Consider the following 21,541-nt stretch of genomic DNA (forward strand, 5'->3'; position numbering starts at 1 on the left):
TAAAAATAAGCTAAAAGGAGAAGGGTGGTTAACTATGGGTGAATTGCTATCTTAATAAAATATATATATATATATACCAAAAGTTGGCAATAGTGACATAGGTGTAGTATACTGTACGTGTTGTGTCTATCTCACAGTCCCGGCCGCAGACCACCAGACAACACAGCATTCATGTGTCTACACCCCCCCCTGATTTGGCTTTTCGTGAGTTCTAATGTCCCACCTTCTGTATAGCTTGAGTAGTGTTTACCTAGGATCCCCCACTAACCCCCAGAGCACACACCTGTTTACATAGTTTGAACGGCTGTATATACATGCTAGTTGAGAACTTCAGTTAAGATAAATGCGTGTGTTGCAATCACCTTAATGGGGATTCTGCTTTTCTCTACCATCTATTGTGCATATGGTACTATAATAAATTGATGTACATGAAAATTGAGGTAAACAATATTTAACAGACAATGCCTCATGAACAATTCTTAAACCCTATGTGCATAGGAAACAACATTCCAAGATGGAACAAAACTTTTTTTTTTTTTTTTTGTACTTAAAATATGGCAAGATTATGGTACTTAGCTAGAGTCCTAGGGTTCTCCGCTCTGTATATCTTATATGGTTTTTGCTAGGTAACAGCAAACACCCACGATAAGTGTCCTGTCTTAGATCCTGAACCCGGTGCGGTCAAAGTTGGGCTGGAGTGTTTTCCTGCTAGTCCTGCTCGAACTTGCACCATTATATTTGAGGATTGTTTTTTGTAGTAGGCTCCGGTTCCACTGTGCGCTATCTCACTTTGCGGGATCCAAGTCATGGAGATTTCTGGAGGATCGCCAGATTGCAGGGATCTTGAGACATCGGGGATCACGGTCCCCCCGGAGCCCCTCCCTAGGCCCCAAGGCAGTTCCACTGACCCCGACTTATGCCCACTCAGGTAAAGCAGGCATGCTATCTTCAGGTGATGGCAATATATTTCTTTTGCGCCTTCTTTGTGTCCTTTACTACTGTGTTTTAATGTTTCCATTTTTTCGGGTGCTATCTCAATTTGATGGTTACGCTGCTGCAGCACATCGCTCTGCGTTGGGAAAAGTTTCTCTGTATTAGGAGTATTCTGGTAAGCGCCATCTGCCCACTTGTTCTGTTCAGTTGGTGTGAACATAGGTAGTAGGGTATCAACTTGCTGTGGAGACTCTCCTTTTATCTGTGTGTTGAGAGTTACAACTTTCATGGGCTTCGTGTGAGATTCGGATCTCTGACCCATAGTTTGCTGCTTAGTTTGCGCTGGAGTTGTAACTATAGGTATCCTGTTTATAAGAAGTTGTAATTCACTCTCAGACAGCACTTTCTCTATGAGTGGTTGAAATAGCCCCTCTAGTCTGATGAGAAACATGTCCCATTTGTTAGGAAGGGGATTACCTCACATGGCAGCTGTGAGAATCTGTGCCCTTTCTAATTTCTATTATTTTGCGTAAGGTTCCGCTTTCAACAGCAAAGTTATATGAAATTGCAAGTGATCTTGTGTGTCAACAATAAGCAGTAATGCAAACAGCTCTGGTCGTACACCCCAGAGAGTCCGGGGGGGAGGCGCCGCCTGTGAGTTTGCCGCCACTACAGGCCTCAGGTGTCCTTTTCCATCCCTGGGGTCATTAATAGAGCAATCTGGTATATTTAGTGTTAATGTTCTTTTATATTCACGAATCCAGTTGTGTGAGCTCTTGGTGCTGTGTAAATCAAGCAATAACTGGCGGGTTATAGGCTCTTCTCCCGGAGCACTAGAAAAATGCGACTGCTCAGAGTCGCTACTTGGACACGCCCCCCCCAAGCCCCAATGTTTTATATGCATACTGATGTACACAGACTTCAGACTGCTTCTGTTTGTATAATAGGTCTTTTCATATGCAGGGGAAGGGGAATGTTCTGCTCCCAGGACCTTTTAGTGGATGTCCCAGGCTAATCGCATAAACAGTGCTATATTGGGAGCTTCTAAGTAAGTTTTTAAAAGGTTTAATGCTGGATTTTTAGAACAGTATCTGTGCATAGTATGCTTTATAGTAGTGTCTATTGCATGCAGTTACTTGTTATTTACTAAGAAATGCAAATGTTACATTTATGTTAACATTAACGGGGCAGTATACACCAATATTCATTTATCAGTCTTCCTGTGATATTTACTAGTTTGAAAACAAACACCACATTGTAAGCTTCACCTTCATAACATTCATCCATGACAACTGCATAGGTTAAAATAAATCATAACTTTGACTTCAGTTTTTACTGTAATTTAGTACTGAAACTATAAATGAGCAAGTGTCATTATACATATATAGAGCCTGGTTGGGGGTCCATGTATATTAAATGTTTATTTTTATAACAATTTACATGGAACTAACATTCTATTCTCATTGTTAGTTTTTCAGTAACACAATATATAACATTTCTTATTTCTTCATCAATTACATAGTTATACCATGACATCTGAGATATATATTATTGATTATTATTATTATCCTGCCAGATCTGAATTTTATCATCAGTACTAATATAAATCTCAGTATTCAATATGTATTTTAATAACATTTAAAGGGACATTCGAACCAAAATTGAAATGCACAGCAATGCATTTCACTTTTTAATGTAAGCATTTGCTTTAGAAAAAATGTTTCTAGAAAAAGCTATCACTGTTTTTAGTGTGAACTTTTATTGCAGATGTGCGCTTAAAGCAGAAATGTATGATTTAAGCTGGAAGTGACTTGTATCATGCAGGGTCGGACTGGGAATAAAAAGCAGCCCTGGAAAATTTGGAGACCAGCTCTATTTTCTGTTTACTCTGTTTAATGCACACACTCCATTTTTCTCACATGGGATTACTGGGATACTCCTTCCCCCAATTTTTGTTTTTGAATTATATTATATAAGTTTGTATTAAGAAAAAAGTTCATGATGGTTGATATATGCACCCTAAAGCCCAATTGCATCCATTAATCACCCCTTTAAATTGTAGCTTTTCAGCCCTAGCTGCTGCAGCCCACCGGGAAATCTCCTGGTATCCTGGTAGGCCAATCCAGCTTTGGTATCATGTAATTGGAGTCATTACAAGAACAATACAAGGCTCAGACAGCTCTCTGAGCAGACACGCTGTTCAAAAGGCATGAAGCATATTTAAATATGCTTTAGTGCACATGTAACCTACAACCTCTCACAACAGTGAGAGCATTTACTAGGAGCATTTTTAAATAAACATTTAAATTTTTTGCAGTCCAGGGGCATATCCCTTGAAAAACACTTTGTGTAAGAGATCAAAAGTTTGCAGAATACACTGCAGTCTCAAGAATTGGGGGGAAAAGTTATTTTCAAAGGTAAATTGCATGAAAACTGAGCAAAATAAATAATTAAAACATATTGCAATGTGGTTTTTACAATACATAGTAAAAAGGTTTACAGAAAATTAAATTTTTAGATTATTTCCCTTTAAGTAAGTGCACCACATTTATAATGAAGCTAATAATATTAAATTGATATTATGCCCGTTTTTATATCTGATCATGTTAAGTTGCTAATAAATAGCCTTTATTTCATTTTCATTTTTGTAGGATGAATGTCAAAACTATATTCGTGTACTGCTCGTCAGTGGAGACCGATTATTCACCTGTGGAACAAATGCATTCACACCTATTTGCACAAACAGAACGGTAAGTTCCAATTTCAAAAGTTCCAATAAAATGTGAGAATTCATCAGGTGTGCCTGTAGACAAGACAGTGTGTTATGTCCTCTAATCAATTCAATTTGTAGCATTGTGTTAACAGAGTTTTGTTAATTTTAAACTTGAATACAAATCTATTTAAAAAAAAAAATACACAAGAGATTCAGTGTTTAAATGATAGATTTTTTAATTTAATGCAAAAGGTTCAGAGAGAAGGTATTTTTTCCTGAGTTATTACACAAGTGCAAACTGCAGTTTCTCAGCAAATTGAATGCTTTTGAGTATAACAATATTTTCTTCTTACAAAGTATTGCATAACCTGTACATTTTTGTTTTAAATATAAATGTAAATGTAAATAATAGCATTTTTTGTGCTATTTTAAATAACAGGCATTTTGACTAGGTTTGATGATCATTGATTTTCTTCAGTAAATAGGTACTATGATTCTTGTACATATGTCTGATTTCACAAAAATGTGTCTATTTCTCTTCATTTACCCTTTATATTTATTTATTTATTTATTTATTTTTTTTTTTGCACATTTTTGATACTTTGCTCGATAACTAATTTTTTTTATAAACCTCCTCTAACTTTAAAGCGACAGTAAAGTCAAAATTAAACTTTCATGATTTAGATAGAGCATGCAATTTTAACCAACTTTGCAATTTACTTCTGTTTTTAAATTTGCTTTGTTCTCTTGGTATCTATTATTGAAGAGTAAAACAAGTAAGCTCTTAAGAGCTCAGGAGTGTGCACGTGTCTATAGTACACTATGGCAGTAATGTTGCAAAACACTGCTGCCATAGAGTACTAAGACACGTGCACACTTTGCAGCTCTTATGAACCAACCTAGTTTTACTTTTTAATAAAAGATACCAAGAGAATAAAGCAAATTTGATAACAGAAGTTAATTGGAAAGTTGTTTAAAATTGCATGCTCTATCCTAATCATGAAAGTTTAATTTTGACTTTACTGTCCCTTTATTCATACAATTTTTTTTGTTTGTTTTTGTCATCAGGGTCTCTTATGGTATCCACCATTATATAGGTATTACAGTTAAATCTAAGTATGATGGAATTTTCCATTAGGGCAGGTAATGCTACTGATCAAGTTGTAATTTATCTAAAAGTTGCCAGTTTATTTGTAACAGGTCAGCAAATACAGATATTGTCAATTGGAAAGGCAAAAATATAGCCTGATCAGGCCTATTAATATTGATATAGCACCAGATGTATGTTATGAGGTGTGATATTCTCTGGAAAGTTGTTTAAATATAATATTCAATGTATGGAGGAAAAAAAGAATATTTTGGACACTGTAAATAAAGAGACAGTAAAGTCAAAATTAAGAGAAAACATAAACAGAAGGCATTGCCTTGTGCAAGTCAATAAACTTAAATGGATACCATCCTAAATGGTCAAAAAGGTACTCACAAGAGGTTATTATTATTATCAATTATTTGCAGAGCGCCAACAGGTTCCGTAGCGTTAAATACATGGGTCTAATATGCAAGGTGACAGTTATGAGAGACAAAGGGATAGAGGGCCCATCCAAGAGTTTCACTGTTGTAAATCATCTCTCATGAAAGTGATCTACAAAGCAGCTAGGCTCGTAGCTTATATGCTAAGGGACTTCAAGGGGATAGCTAAAGGAGGAGAGGAGCAAAAAGAAGAAAATGATAGCATATATTATATGCATCCCTAAACAGTAGAATCTTTAAGGATCGCTTGAACGTTTGAAAACAAGGGGAGAGTCGTGTAGAGCGAGGCAGAGAGTACCACAAAATAGGGGCCAGTCTGGAGAAGTCTTGTAGACAGGAATGTGAGGAGGTAACGAGAGGAGGAGAGACGGAGTTCATGAGCAGAGTGAAGGGAACGGGATGGCGAGTATCTGGAAACTATGTCGGAGATATAGGGTGGAGCAGTGTTATTGAGAGCTTTAAAAATTATAGTCAGGATTTTATGTTTTATTCTGGAGGTTAGAAGAAGCCAGTGAAGGGACTGGCAGAGAGGTGCAGCAGATGAGGAGCGACGTATAAGGAACATCAGCCTGGCAGAAGCATTTATTATGGAAGATAAGGAAGATAGAGAGCAGCTAGGAATGCCGGAGAGTTTGGAGTTGCAATAGTCAAGGCTGGAAATGATTAGAGAGTGGATTAAAGTCTTAGTTGTGTCTTGTGTGAGGAAGTGGCAATTTTTTTAGATGTTTTTAAGGGGGAGGTGGCAAGAATTGGCCAAAGACTGGCTGTGAGGAGTGAAAGAGAGATCTGAGTCAAGTGTGACCAAAAACACCGGGCATGCGGGGTTGTGGTATTGATGTTATCAACAGTTAGAAAAAGTTAAGGGTAGGAATTTTGAAAGAAGGGAGAAAAGAAGGAGCTCAGTTTTAGAGAGATATAGCTTAAGGTAGTGAGAGGACATCCAGAATAAAATATTCGAAAGACAGTTAGTGACACAAGTTAGTAAGGAAGGGGATAGGTCTAGTGCAGAGATGTAGATTTGGGTATAATCAGCATACAAATTGCATTGAAATCTATAGGACTGTATTAAGGAACCTAAGGATGATGTTTAAATTGAGAAGAGAAGGGGACCAAGGACAAAGCCTGCAGCATTACCATGTGCTGTTAAGGTCAGCTTTAGTATTTCCAGTGACTCAGCTCACTGATCTAACAGCTCAGGAATATGTGACCGACTCCAACGTAAAAGTTTACAATAGCCTCTGGGGAATTATTATTATTAACTTCACTAAATTTACAGTTTGGATTGTTCAGATTAGGAAATTTGTTTTTGGGAATATTACTATCTTTTGTATGGTAGGTATGAAATTATTTATTGTCTCATATTAGATTATATTTTAGTCTGAGAATGAGATAGAAAACACTGGCTAGAGGTAGGGTTAGTTTAGAAGCAGACATACTAATTGTGTAAAAAGCAAAGGAGAATTGCCTGGTATTTCGGGGCTGGACTGACCATGTTGGCGAGATCTGACTGATATACTACAAGAAAGTTTTCCTTTGTGAAAAGCACAATTGGGCAGAAAGAAGCTACTCCCAGGTGGCAACCGGGCCATAGAACAAGCTATTGAGCTGCTGTTCATTCTTGGCAGACTGTTTCTCTTTCTATTTTACATAATTTATACAAACACTTTTGTCACACAATTAACTAATATGCAAGTATTGAGTTATGCTTAGCAAAACAAGGTATTAGTTACAATTGAGTACCCACATTGCTATTTTGTTTGTGGCCACCTTTGGGGGTGTGGCCTTGTTGGAGATTGGTGGTAGGCTATAAGTGGAATGTGGATTAAGAAAGGAGGGTGTGATATAGTGTTGCGATCATGTATAATCGGTGTGGGTGTGTAGTTAGAGAGGAGGGCTTGGTCAAATGTTACATCCACATTTTTTGTGTATGGGCGATAGTTTGGCTAGATTATGGATTGATAACCTTTATTTTAAAGAGTAGGGTAGATGTATGGGGGGTGTTCCTACATCTATTGATCACAAGGGGTATAAAGGAATGTTAGTGGAGATGTTAAAATAAAGGGTTGTGTATATGTTATGTTAATATTTCCCAGCAGCTGCTGTACATTAGGTAGGATGTCCTACTCTTTTAAAGGACCAGTAAACACAGCAGATTTGCATAATCAACAAATGCAAGATAACAAGACAATACAATTGCATTGACTCTGAATTTCAAATGAGTAGTAGATTCTTTTCTAACACATTTTAAAGTTATGCATATTTCCACTCCCCCTGTACCATGTGATAGCAATCAGCCAATCACAAATGCATATACGTATAGTCTGAGTTCTTGCACATGCTCAGTATGGTGACTCAAAAAAGTGTAAATATAAAAGACTGTGCACATTTTTTTTAAATGGAAGTAAATTGGAAAGTTGTTTAAAATTTACATGCTGTATCTGAATCATGAAAATTTAATAAAACCTGAATGTCCCTTTAAAGTCTACTGTGGAGGACAGGATCTGTAAAAAGGTACACAAATGTATACTTATGAGTACAGATAAAAACCAGAGTTCATAGGACATTCTAGAGTATAAAAAAAGTACTTCATAATGTGAGATTATTTGTTAGAACATTTTATTTTATACAATAGGTTGCATATAACTATGTAACTTGCACATAATTTCAGAGCAACAATGCACCTATAGGATCTAGCTGGAAACCTTAGGTGAGACATTTACAAGAGGTATATGTGCATAGCCACAAATCACCAACTAGCTCCCAGTTGTGTATTGCTGCTCCTGAGCCTACCTAGATATTCTTTTCAGCATTGGATAACTGTGTACAAATAGGGATACATGGGAGAACACAGTGTAACCTTTATTATTATTATTATTATTATTATTATTATATACTTAAAAACATTCAAAAAATACATTGACCGTTCATACAAATTGTGTTAATTTACCTTAATATAATCAGTGAGCTTAGGTCATCATTGACGTTTCAGATGTTATCACTGTAATCTTTTTTTAATTATAGTAACGAGTAATGCCTATTGTGGCTGGTGAAGTTTTGTGTTAGTGAGATTCTAAAAGTCTGTCCCCTTTTTCCAGACTCGGTCTGCTCTTCTGCTTATGTATTCATCACTGGGACATTTATTAAAAGCCACATAAACAAACCCATGCTTGGATGTCCACAAATGACATCTAATTCTATTATAAAAGGTTTTAGCAATATATTTTAAATTATTCGGCACTCAGTTTTATATCTTAAACAAAGCATTTTATTTAGCTGCTATATTTATTTATGTAGTCGTTCAGTTTATGCTCTAAACCGACTATTTTTAAAACAGGAAATTCAGTAAGAATTTCTTATTTATTTCAGGTAGCTTATGACCTGGAACTAACATTAAAGGGACATAATACTCATATGCTAAATCACTTGAAACTAATGCAGTATAACTGTAAAAAGCTGACAGGAAAATATCACATGAGCATCTCTATGTAAAAAAGGAAGATATTTTACCTCACAATCTCCTCAGCTCACCAGAGTAAGTTCTGTGTAAAAAGTTATACTTAGCTGCTCCCAGCTGCAGGTAAAAAAACTAAAAAAATGAAGAAATGAACAGCAGCCAATCAGCATCAGCAGTGCTGAGGTCATGAACTCTTACTGTGATCTCATGAGATTTGACTTAACTCTCATGAGATTTCATAGTAAGCTTCCTTTACCTGATTGGTGAAATAATATGAGAGTGCACGAAGCTCATCCTTTCAGATGTCCCGGGACAGACATACTGATATGCTGCTTAGAAATCCTTTACAATGGGAGGTGGCTACTGAGGAACTTTTGAGGTAAAATATCTTTCTTTTTTACATAGAGATGTTCAGGTGATATTTTCTAATCAGCTTTTTGCAGCTATGCTGCATCACTTTCAAGTGTTTAAACATTTGGGTATTATGGCCCTTTAAGTTAAGGAAGTTGATTATGAAAATATTTAATAATAAATAAATGGAAAAAAAAATACTTTTACACAATTATGTTATTATATTTTGATTTTCAAATTATATTTTGCATTTGCCTTTACTTGTTTAACTTGTATTTTATATAATCAAATCAATTATATTTTATTTATATTTAAATTTCACTTATAGGAATGAATATGAAAACACTTTGATGCACACTGTAATTCCATTTTTTTTTTTTTGTTTTCATGTCCTCATCTCTTTATTATTATTATCAATTATTTGTAGAGCAGCAACAGATTCCGCAGTGCTAGTTTATCCTCTTTATTATAATGTATTTTATTGCAGCAGGGCAACAAAGTAACGCTTATCTTTATTAATTATTGTAATATGATGTATAAATAAAATAAAACTTAAAAGACCCAGGACATACTTGAAAACAAAAGAAATCTCAATGTATCCTTCCTGGTAAAATATTTTATAAATAAATAATAATAATTTTATCAGCTTTTAAGTTAAAAAATTAGAGATGAATGCTTAAAGGGACACTAAACCCAAATTTTTTCTTTCGTGATTCAGACAGAGCATGCAATTTTAAGCAACTTTCTAATTTACTCCTATTATAAAATTTTCTCCATTCTCTTGGTATCTTTATTTGAAATGCAAGAATGTAAGTTTAGATGCCGGCCCATTTTTGGTGAATAACCTGGGTTATTCTTGCTGATTGGTGTATAAATTCATCCCCCAATAAAAAAGTGCTTTCCAGAGTGCTGAACCAAAAAAGAAGCTTAGATGCCTTCTTTTTCAAATAAAGATAGCAAGTGAACAAAGAAAAATTGATAATAGTAGTAAATTAGAAAGTTGCTTAAAATTGCATGCTCTATCTGAATCACAAAAGAAAAAAATTGGGTTCAGTGTCCCTTTAATTTAATTGGCAAATTGGAGTGCATTCTATGGGGGAAAGCTGAGCACATTCTAGTGAGAACACCTGTGTTCAGTTATGTTGCATTTTAGTTTTTTTCTTTGTTACACTCTAAACTTTAAAGATACTCTTTCTCTTTGGAGCAAAATTCTGAAAAAAAAGCTAATTCTATACAGGGCAATTTGGAAAGCAATTTTGATATCTCTGTTCCTATATACAGTTAGCTATATTAAGAGTTAAATGCTGTGGGCTGGGGTGAGTTGTGGACAGAGCAGTAGAATACAGGTAATGGAGTCAGGGTAAGCGAGGGGCTGTGTTGGCACTTACCCTCTCTGCTCCTACTACGAGTCCTCTACCTGTGCCGTCACTGGAAATCTACCCAGCATGCTGCAAGGTGTTTGTTTATAGACAAGTTTCCATCTGAACACCTGTTTACTTCCCATGCTAGAAACTATTTAGGGACACTGTTAGTATCCCTCAAGTTGCTAGGTTGCATATTTTGCACCTTCCCAGTGTTGTAGTTTTGCTCCTGTTTGCCTCTTAACTATGAACCAGTTCTACCATCCCTGACCTTTGCCTGTGATTCGACCATTGAAGCTGTGCGACCTGCCCTGATGTCTGCCTGTCTTTACTTAGATTCTGTATCTATGTTTGTCTATCTGGGCTCTAACTCATTCGAAGTTTCATGCTCGAGTGCTGCTACTAGCCCTAGTTACTATTACTTGTGTTTACTATCTTTTGAAAACCTGTCGTAGACCATTACTAGCAGAGGGCTAAGATAAAACATCTAAAAATCTAACAGGTTTAGTCATGATAGGAAAAGGGCAGAAACCTGGACAATTAAAGGAAAATGAGTATTGAGAATGAGACAGCATAATAGAGACAAGCCACCAGAATAGAGATATCAAAATGGGACTGTTTTGAAAAATGTGTAACAGTTTAAAGCTCTATGGTTATTGCATTAAAGATTAAAAAAAAAAAGTTTTAGTATTTTCAGTGGTTGGCTTTAGAATATGAATTTGCATGCATGCATTTTTTTTTTTATACTAACACAGCCTGAAATTGCTAAGTTCTAAATTAATTACTAGAGAGATTTCATTCAGCTCCGGGTGAATACAAATTCATATGAAATTTTGCTGATTCTGTGAGTTATCCAATACACGAACAGCCAAAAAGAAATTTAATGAAACAAAGGAAGAACAAATTATTGCTTGACCAAATTTATGCATTCATTTATTTGTGCCTATTGGGCCAAAAAAATAGGAGGACAAAGGGGAGATGGAGATATATTGATTGGATACTCAGCGCCTTAGTTTCTTATGATGTATAGAGGGTCTGTCCATTCATATTTCCATTATTATTATTATTATTATTATCATTTGTATAGTGCCGTAAAAATTCCATAGTGCTGGACATCATCCCCTGTCCAATCCTGCTATAATATTTTTAATGATGGATGTGAGGGACAGCCAGTCAGGCATTAAACGTTAGATTTTAGTCATACTGGCTTGTCCAATTAAGACTTAACATAGCATAAGGAGATAGGAGACTAATGGGAGCTCAGACATTTTCAATCGCTTTGACTAGAGCTATTGGGACGTGCAGTTGTGTGACTTATGTGCCTCTGTAAGCATTTACTACACCACAAATAATATAATCAGCTATGATTAAACCACAGATGATATAATTATCTACTTAATAACTTGGCTTTTATTTATTCAGTCATTATGAACATCTAACCTAGCTGTTAGTTGAGGACTGATATTGAAAAATTGAAGAATACTGGTTTAGAATACTAGCCCATCCCAGGTGCTTCATCAAATCCAAAGTTTTTTTTTTTTGCCTTATTTGGGCTTATTTTACCAAATAGTTACTAATTAATACGCTAGTTTAAGTGGTGCCGGTTGTGTATTTTGATTAAGGACAATATATGTTATTAATTGCTGCATAGCATACTGAAGAATCAAGGTTTTTAAGCTTTTCAATGTTACTTTTTAGCTTATAGATTATAAAAACTGTCGACTTTTGCAGCGGTACTAGCTAAAAGAATTTACAATTATAAAGATTATATTAAAAGTTTTTGGCCTACATAAAAGTAGATTTCACAAAATTCAAATCTTTTATGATATTTTCAGGATGATTTTTAACATTCTTATATTATATATAATATATATAAGATTTGTTGTTTTGGAAATGGTATAATGGCCATATATAATTATTTCTCAGTCTCTTTATTAGAATAAAACCAGCAAATGCAGAATATGTGTATGCAGTATTAAAAAAACTGAAAAAAATCAGAAAAAAATGCTTCTTTAGGCTAAAGTGACAAGTATTTGTTGTGACCTCACCTTACACTTGAGCAAAAGCAGAAACCTGACTCTCGTAAACCTAAATGGAATCCTAATTAATGTCATTGCTAACACCTGTATTTGTCCTACTATTTCATGTCAAAATGACTGATGCGAAAAAGGTCTATTACACCAGGTTTGTGCAAGACATGCTTTAGCATTACATACACATGTGGTATGAGTTTAATTCACTGGAAGCTTGCTAATAAGATCAATTTTCAATCACATCATTCATAATGACAAAGATCACAGAATTTGTCGGACATGAAATCATATTTTTGCATCAGCAAGGCCATTCTCAAAAGGAAATCAGCAAACAAACTGGATACTCAAGATGTGGTATTCAAGCTGTTATAAAGATATTTAAAGAATCAAGAGAGGTCAAGGACAAAAAAAGGATTGTAAGGCCAAGAAAGCTTTCAAAATCTTATGAGAACTTTCTCAGAGTTTCTTCATTGAGAGACTGGAAGAATACCAGCAAAGACCTGGCCCAGCATCTGGCAGCTTCATCGGTCAAGTTGACCCTTCCACAGTCCGAAGAAGCTTGATCAGGAATGGTCTTTGTGGAAGGGTAGCAGTGAATAAACCACTTTTTTGGAAGGGGAAAAGGGTAAAAAGGCTAAGATATGTTAAAGCTCACAAAGATTGGAATGATTATCAGCAGAAAAGAGTATTATGGAGTGACGAATCCAAGTTTTACATTTTTGGGTCCAATTGACTTGGAGAGAGATGGAAGAATGAGTGCTTGTAGCCTTCAGTGAAACATGGTTTAGGGTCTGTCCTGGTTTGGGGCTGCATTTCTGCCATTGGTGTTGGTGATATTGTCCGAATTGATGGAATCATGAAAAGTGCAGACAGGTTTTAATTCATCATGCCATTCCTTCTGAAAAGCGCCTGATTGGAGAGAAAAACATCTGATAAAACACTGACAGTCATGGACCGTCCTCCAAAGAGTCCAGACCTGAATATTAAAGATGCAGTATGGGATCACCTGGACAGAGAAATAAATAAAAGACAACCTAAATCTAAAGAAATATATATAATAGACCAGAATATTACTTCAGAAAACTTCAGGGCAGTCTCCCCAAAAGAGTTCAAGATGTGCTTAGTGCCAAGGGAGGTCACACTAAATATTGACTTTTGCCTGAAGAAGCCATTTTGTTCTGAAAATTATGGGTTTTTTTTATATTTGTGTACATATTTTCTGTATTTTCTGTTTGTATCTAATAAAGAGACTGAAAAATAAATATGGATGGTCATTAAAAACTTTGTTAAAACAACAAAGCTGGTGGGGGCCTAAGACTTTTGTACAGTACTGTGTGTATATCTATCTATCTATCTATCTATCTATCTATCTATCTATCATCTATCTATCTATCTATCTATCTATCTATATCAAATATTTAAATATATTCCTAAAGGGACATAAACATTCAAATATACTCTGTGTCATTTATTTCACTGTTTGTTACATATAACAAGGATAAAACATATATTTTAAAGTTTCGGAACAACAATTCACTTCTGGAACCTTAATGAACACATTGGGAGAACCAATGGCAAAGAGCATATGTGTATAGCCAATAATGCATTGCTACTCCTGACCCTACTTGGTATGTTTTTCAAGAAAGGTTACCAAGAGAATATAGTAAAGTTGATATCAGAAGTAATTAGAAAATATGTTAACACTGCATGCTCTGTCCAGACAATGAAAGTATATTCATGCCCCTTTAATATGTATGGCTCTGCTGTACTCTTAAAGGGTCATTAACATAATTTGATATATGCGCATATTATAGTAATGATTAATTAGTGCAATTGGGCAAGATCTACATACAGAATAATTGTTTTAAAAGCATTTAAAACTGTAATTTTATTAATACTGTTTTCTATTATTTAGTGATGCATCTTTTGAAAAGCCTCTTGAAAAAGTTTATACTAAACAAAATTAAAGATTTTGGGCCAGATTAAAAGTGGAGTATTATTTAACTCTCCCATGCTACCTGCTAGGTGTTATGTGTTTGCGAGTGTCGTTTAGCGCTCGTAATACAAGTTGAAAGTAAAATGTTTCTATGCGCTGACCCAATGCGAGAAAAAGTCGAACTTCGTGTTAACGTATTCCCAATAGAAGTCAATAGAGCAAAAAAATGGGGAAAAAAACATAACACCCTAATCGTGCGCAAACCCACAAACTATTGCATTAAACATAATTTATGTAAGAACTTACCTGATAAATTCATTTCTTTCATATTAGCAAGAGTCCATGAGCTAGTGACGTATGGGATATACATTCCTACCAGGAGGGGCAAAGTTTCCCAAACCTCAAAATGCCTGTAAATACACCCCTCACCACACCCACAAATCAGTTTAACGAATAGCCAAGAAGTGGGGTGAGAAGAAAAAAGTGCGAAAGCATAAAAAAAAAAAAGGAATTGGAATAATTGTGCTTTATACAAAAAAATCATAGCCACCACAAAAAAAGGGTGGGCCTCATGGACTCTTGCTAATATGAAAGAAATGAATTTATCAGGTAAGTTCTTACATAAATTATGTTTTCTTTCATGTAATTAGCAAGAGTCCATGAGCTAGTGATGTATGGGATAATGAATACCCAAGATGTGGATCTTCCACGCAAGAGTCACTAGAGAGGGAGGGATAAAATAAAGACAGCCAATTCCGCTGAAAAATAATCTACACCCAAAACAAAGTTTAAATCTTATAATGAAAAAAATTGAAAATATAAGCATAAGAATCAAACTGAAACAGCTGCCTGAAGTACTTTTCTACCAAAGACTGCTTCTGAGGAAGAAAACACATCAAAATGGTAGAATTTAGTAAAAGTATGCAAAAAAGACCAAGTTGCTGCTTTGCAAATCTGATCAACCGAAGCTTCATTCCTAAATGCCCAGGAAGTAGAGACTGACCTAGTTGAATGAGCTGTAATCCTTTGAGGCGGAGTTCTATCTGAGTCAACATAAACATGATGAATCAAAGACTTTAACCACGATGCCAAAGAAATGGCAGAAGCCTTCTGACCTTTCCTTGAACCAGAAAAGATAACAAATAGACTAGAAGTCTTCCGGAAATCTTAGTAGCTTCAACATAATATTTGAAAGCTCTAACTACATTCAAAGAATGCAACAATCTTTCCTTAGAGATCTTAGGATTAGGACACAATGAAGGAACTACAATTTCTCTACTAATGTTGTTAGAATTCACAACCTTAGGTAAAAATTTAAATGAAGTTTGCAAAACCGCCTTATCTTGATAAAAAATCAGAAAAGGAGACTCACAAGAAAGAGCAGATAATTCAGAAACTCTTCTAGCAGAAGAGATGGCCAAAAGAAACAAAACTTTCCAAAAAAGTAATTTAATATCCAGCGAATGCATAGGTTCAAACGGAGGAGCTTGAAGAGCCCCTAGAACCAAATTCAAACTCCAAGGAGGAGAAATTGACTTAATAACAGGTTTTATACGAACCAAAGCTTGTACAAAACAATAAATATCAGGAAGACTAGCAATCTTTCTGTGAAAAAGAACAGAAAGAGCAGAGATTTGTCCTTTCAAGGAACTTGCAGACAAACCTTAATCCAAACCATCCTGAAGAACTGTAAAATTCTAGGAATTCTAAAAGAATGCCAAGAAAAATGATGAGAAAAACACCTAGAAATGGAAGTCTTCCAGACTCGATAATATATCATCCTAGATACAGGTTTACGAGCCTGTAACATAGTATTAATTACGGAGTCAGAGAAACCTCTATGACTGAGAATCAAGTGTTCAATCTCCATACCTTCAAATTTAAGGATTTGAGATCTTGATGGAAAAAAGGACCTTACGATAGAAGGTCTGGTCTTAACGGAAGAGTCCACGGTTTGCAAGTAACCATCCGGACAAGATCCGCATACCAAAACCTGTGAGGCCATGCTGGAGCCACCAGCAGAATAAACGAACGCTCCTTTAGAATCTTGGAAATCACTCTTGGAAGAAGAACTAGAGGCGAAAAGATATAAGAAGGATGATACTTCCAAGGAAGTGACAATGCATCCACTGCTTCCGCCTGAGGATCCCTGGATCTGGACAGATACCTAGGAAGCTTCTTGTTTAGATGAGAAGCCATCAGATCTATTTCTGGAAGTCCCCATATTTGAACAATCTGAAGAAATACCTCTGGGTAAAGAGACCATTCGCCCGGATGTAGCATTTGGCGACTGAGATAATCCGCTTCCCAATTGTCTATACCTGAGAAATGAACCGCAGAAATTAGACAGGAGCTGGATTCCGCCCATACAAGTATTCAAGAGACTTCTTTCATAGCCAGGGGACTGTGAGTCCCTCCTTGATGATTGACATATGCCACGGTTGTGACATTGTCCGTCTGGAAACAAATGAACGACTCTCTCTTTAGAAGAGGCCACGACTGAAGAGCTCTGAAAATTGCACAGAGTTCCAAAATGTTGATTGGTAATCTCCTCCTGAGATTCCCAAACCCCTTGTGCTGCCTGAACTAAACGATGGTGGTCTGTCCACCACGTCAGAGAGTGTCGAACAATCGGTTTTAAAGATATTAATTGAGATATCTTTGTATAATCTCTGCACCACTGGTTCAGCATACAGAGCTGAAGAGGTCGCATGTGAAAACGAGCAAAGGGGATCGCGTCTAATGCAGCAGTCATAAGACCTAGAATTTCCATGCATAAGGCTACTGAAGGGAAAGATTGAGACTTAAGGTTTTGACAAGCTGAAACTAATTTCAGACGTCTCTTGTCCGTCAGAGACAGAGTCATGGACACTGAATCTATCTGGAAACCTAAAAAGGTTACCCTTGTCTGAGGAATCAACAAACTTTTTGGTAAATTGATCCTCCAACCATGTTCTTGAAGAAACAACACTCATAAAAGACTGTAAAGGTTATTTCTATTGAAAATGAGCAAAGGGAATTGTATCCAATGCTGTGGCCATAAGACCTAAAATAGTTTGAATAAAACTCCAAAACCCGGTTCCTAAAAAAGGAACTGGAAGAAATACCCCAGAAGATTCCAGGTCTGAGCAGCGCTTGAACCCCATGGGTGCCCAGCCATGCTTCAACAGTACCCAAAATATATAGGACAGAAACACACTTAAAGAAAGTGTTAGCCTTACTGGAATAAAATCAAAGAAATTTGGACAAAATAGAACCAAATAAATTTCAAAGAAGTCTTAACCTGCCTCTTACCAGCCAAGCTGGAATACGGCACGTACATCGCAATATTACGGAGCTGATTTCAAACTCCAATTATAAACATGTTACTTGGGAAAGAACTCAGGAATTCGTTCCTTAATAAGAACAACCAAACTAGTATAAGCTTAAAGTTTTAGTCTTAGAACTCAATCTTGAAGCCCAGAGTAACAGTTAAGAATTGAATCCAATTATAAAACAAATTATTGATTACCTTAGAACAAAAGAAATATGGATTTTTTTTTTTTTTTAAATCACAAAATTCTTCTAGCTAAGATAGCTAAAGATATAGATTAACCCTCATTTGCGAAAATATTCAATAAAATGAAGACACAAATGAAATTATTAGCATGATAGTCCAGTTAAAAGGACCAGTCAATACAGTGGACTTGCATAATCAATAAATGCAAAACAACAAGACAAATGCAACAGCACCTAGTCTAGTAAATGTTGTTCCTTTAACAAAAATAAATCATAATCTGATACTTGATCTTAAAGTAAACAGAAAAAATGAAGCAATTGCAATATCCAAATAAATCACAGGACCAAGAAAAGTACCTGAAACTAAATAATTTTCCATAAATAAGATACAACTATCTAAAGGAAAATAAATACTATTTTGCTATAGAAACAATAGCATAATTAGTAGAAGTAGAGATAGCCCCAATAAATTGGAGAACCCTCCAAATTGAATTTAACTGCTGGCAAAGAATATAGTTTAAAACCTTTGAAGAAGGAATAAAAGAAAATTCTCAGCCTATTCCATTCCCTAGTATGGGGAATTGGAAAGAAAACCTCTGAAAACACAGAAGAATAAATAGGCAGAAATAGTGTCAGCTAGTCTTAAAGAACTAGTTACCTTAATATCCAAAATAATCAACACCTTTTCAACAAAGAACAAATGTACTTTAATAATAGAAAAATAATAAAAAAGTAGATTTGTTAGTGTCAATATCTGATGAAGAAAATTTCTGAAAGAGACAAAACATCATCAGAGAAGGATAAATCAGTATGTTGTTGGTCATTTGAAACTTCAATAATTAAAAAAGAAGTGAAAAAGACCTAAAAATTTTATTAGAAGGCACAAAGTCAGACAAAGCCTTTAAAATAGAATCAGAAAAAAATTTCTTATAAATCTTCTAAATATTTCTTGTACATAAGATGTAAGAATGGAAATATATAAAGCATAAATACTAATGGATTCTGCATGTAAAAGTATATCATAATAACTTATTACAAACCATAGCTAAAGATAAACATTTATAACATTTAAAATAAATGAATTTAGCTTTGGTAGAACTGAAACTCAGTTAAGCGTTTTTCCAGAAGTGGCTTCTGATTCAGGGACAATCTGAGACATCTTGCAATATGTAATAGAAAAAACAACATATAAAGCAAAATTGATCAAATTCCTTAAATGACAGTTTCAGGAAATGGGAAAAATATGCCAATGAACAAGCTTCTAGCAACCAGAAGCAATAAATAATGATACTTAAATATTGTGGAGACAACAATGACGCTCAAATTTTTTAGCGCCAAAAAAGCCGCCCACATTATTTGGCACCTAAATGCTTTTGGCGCCACATCCGGAAACGCCGACATTTTTTGGCGCAAAAACGTCAAAAAAATGATGCAACTTCCGACGACACGTATGACGCCGAAAATGACAAGAAAATTTTCGCGCCAAGAAAGTCTGCGCCAAGAATGACGCAAGAAAATGAAGCATTTTCAGCCCCCGCGAGCCTAACAGCCCACAGGAAAAAAGTCAAATTTTAAGGTAAGAAAAAATTGATTAATTCATATGCATTATCCCAAATATGAAACTGACTGTCTGAAATAAGGAACGTTGAACATCCTGAATCAAGGCAAAAAAATGTTTAAACACATATATTTAGAACTTTATATAAAAGTGCCCAACCATAGCTTAGAGTGTCACAGAAAATAAGACTTACTTACCCCAGGACACTAATCTATATGTAGTAGAAAGCCAAACCAGTACTGAAACGAGAATCAGTAGAGGTAATGGTATATATAAGAGTATATCGTCGATCTGAAAAGGGAGGTAAGAGATGAATCTCTACGACCGATAACAGAGAACCTATGAAATAGACCCCGTAGAAGGAGATCATTGAATTCAAATAGGCAATACTCTCTTCACATCCCTCTGACATTCACTGCACACTGAGAGGAAAACTGGGCTCCAGCCTGCTGCGAAGCGCATATCAACGTAGAATCTAGCACAAACTTACTTCACCACCTCCATGGGAGGCAAAGTTTGTAAAACTGATTTGTGGGTGTGGTGAGGGGTGTATTTATAGGCATTTTGAGGTTTGGGAAACTTTGCCCCTCCTGGTAGGAATGTATATCCCATACGTCACTAGCTCATGGACTCTTGCTAATTACATGAAAGAAATATGATTTATCATGTTTGATCTACTTTAACTACAAAGGGCTCCAATGTACATATATATATATATATATATATATATATATATATATATATATATATATATATATATATATATATATGTATATGTGTGTGTCTAAATATGTATTTATATGTGTATATGTGTATATATGTGTCTGCATAAATACATATGTATACACATAAAAACACACACACACACACACACACACATATATATATATATACAGGGAGTGCAGAATTATTAGGCAAGTTGTATTTTTGAGGATTCATTTTATTATTGAACAACAACCATGTTCTCAATGAACCCAAAAAACTCATTAATATCAAAGCTGAATAGTTTTGGAAGTAGATTTTAGTTTGTTTTTAGTTATAGCTATTTTAGGGGGATATCTGTGTGTGCAGGTGACTATTACTGTGCATAATTATTAGGCAACTTAACAAAAAACAAATATATACCCATTTCAATTATTTATTTTTACCAGTGAAACCAATATAACATCTCAACATTCACAAATATACATTTCTGACATTCAAAAACAAAACAAAAACAAATCAGTGACCAATATAGCCACCTTTCTTTGCAAGGACACTCAAAAGCCTGCCATCCATGGATTCTGTCAGTGTTTTGATCTGTTCACCATCAACATTGCGTGCAGCAGCAACCACAGCCTCCCAGACACTGTTCAGAGAGGTGTACTGTTTTCCCTCCTTGTAAATCTCACATTTGATGATGGACCACAGGTTCTCAATGGGGTTCAGATCAGGTGAACAAGGAGGCCATGTCATTAGATTTTCTTCTTTTATACCCTTTCTTGCCAGCCACGCTGTGGAGTACTTGGACGCGTGTGATGGAGCATTGTCCTGCATGAAAATCATGTTTTTCTTGAAGGATGTAGACTTCTTCCTGTACCACTGCTTGAAGAAGGTGTCTTCCAGAAACTGGCAGTAGGACTGGGAGTTGAGCTTGACTCCATCCTCAACCCAAAAAGGCCCCACAAGCTCATCTTTGATGATACCAGCCCAAACCAGTACTCCACCTCCACCTTGCTGGCGTCTGAGTCGGACTGGAGCTCTCTGCCCTTTACCAATCTAGCCACGGGCCCATCCATCTGGCCCATCAAGACTCACTCTCATTTTATCAGTCCATAAAACCTTAGAAAAATCAGTCTTGAGATATTTCTTGGCCCAGTCTTGACGTTTCAGCTTGTGTGTCTTGTTCAGTGGTGGTCGTCTTTCAGCCTTTCTTACCTTGGCCATGTCTCTGAGTATTGCACACCTTGTGCTTTTGGGCACTCCAGTGATGTTGCAGCTCTGAAATATGGCCAAACTGGTGGCAAGTGGAACTTGGCAGCTGCACGCTTGACTTTTCTCAGTTCATGGGCAGTTATTTTGCGCCTTGGTTTTTCCACACGCTTCTTGCGACCCTGTTGACTATTTTGAATGAAACGCTTGATTGTTCGATGATCACGCTTCAGAAGCTTTGCAATTTTAAGAGTGCTGCATCC

The 21,541-nt window shown here is 35.8% G+C and overlaps 1 protein-coding gene across 1 annotated transcript in view; it reads left to right on the forward strand.

Moving 5' to 3' along the window:
- The window catches only part of SEMA5A (semaphorin 5A), a 1,142,184-nt gene that overhangs the window by 709,178 nt on the left and 411,465 nt on the right, over nucleotides 1-21,541 (forward strand). Inside the window, exon 10 of the mRNA XM_053715801.1 lies at nucleotides 3,585-3,683. Coding sequence (XP_053571776.1) covers nucleotides 3,585-3,683 — 99 coding nt within the window. The remainder of the gene's footprint in view (nucleotides 1-3,584; nucleotides 3,684-21,541) is intronic.

Source organism: Bombina bombina, chromosome 5 (assembly GCF_027579735.1).
Source record: "Bombina bombina isolate aBomBom1 chromosome 5, aBomBom1.pri, whole genome shotgun sequence".
Lineage (NCBI taxonomy): Eukaryota > Metazoa > Chordata > Amphibia > Anura > Bombinatoridae > Bombina > Bombina bombina.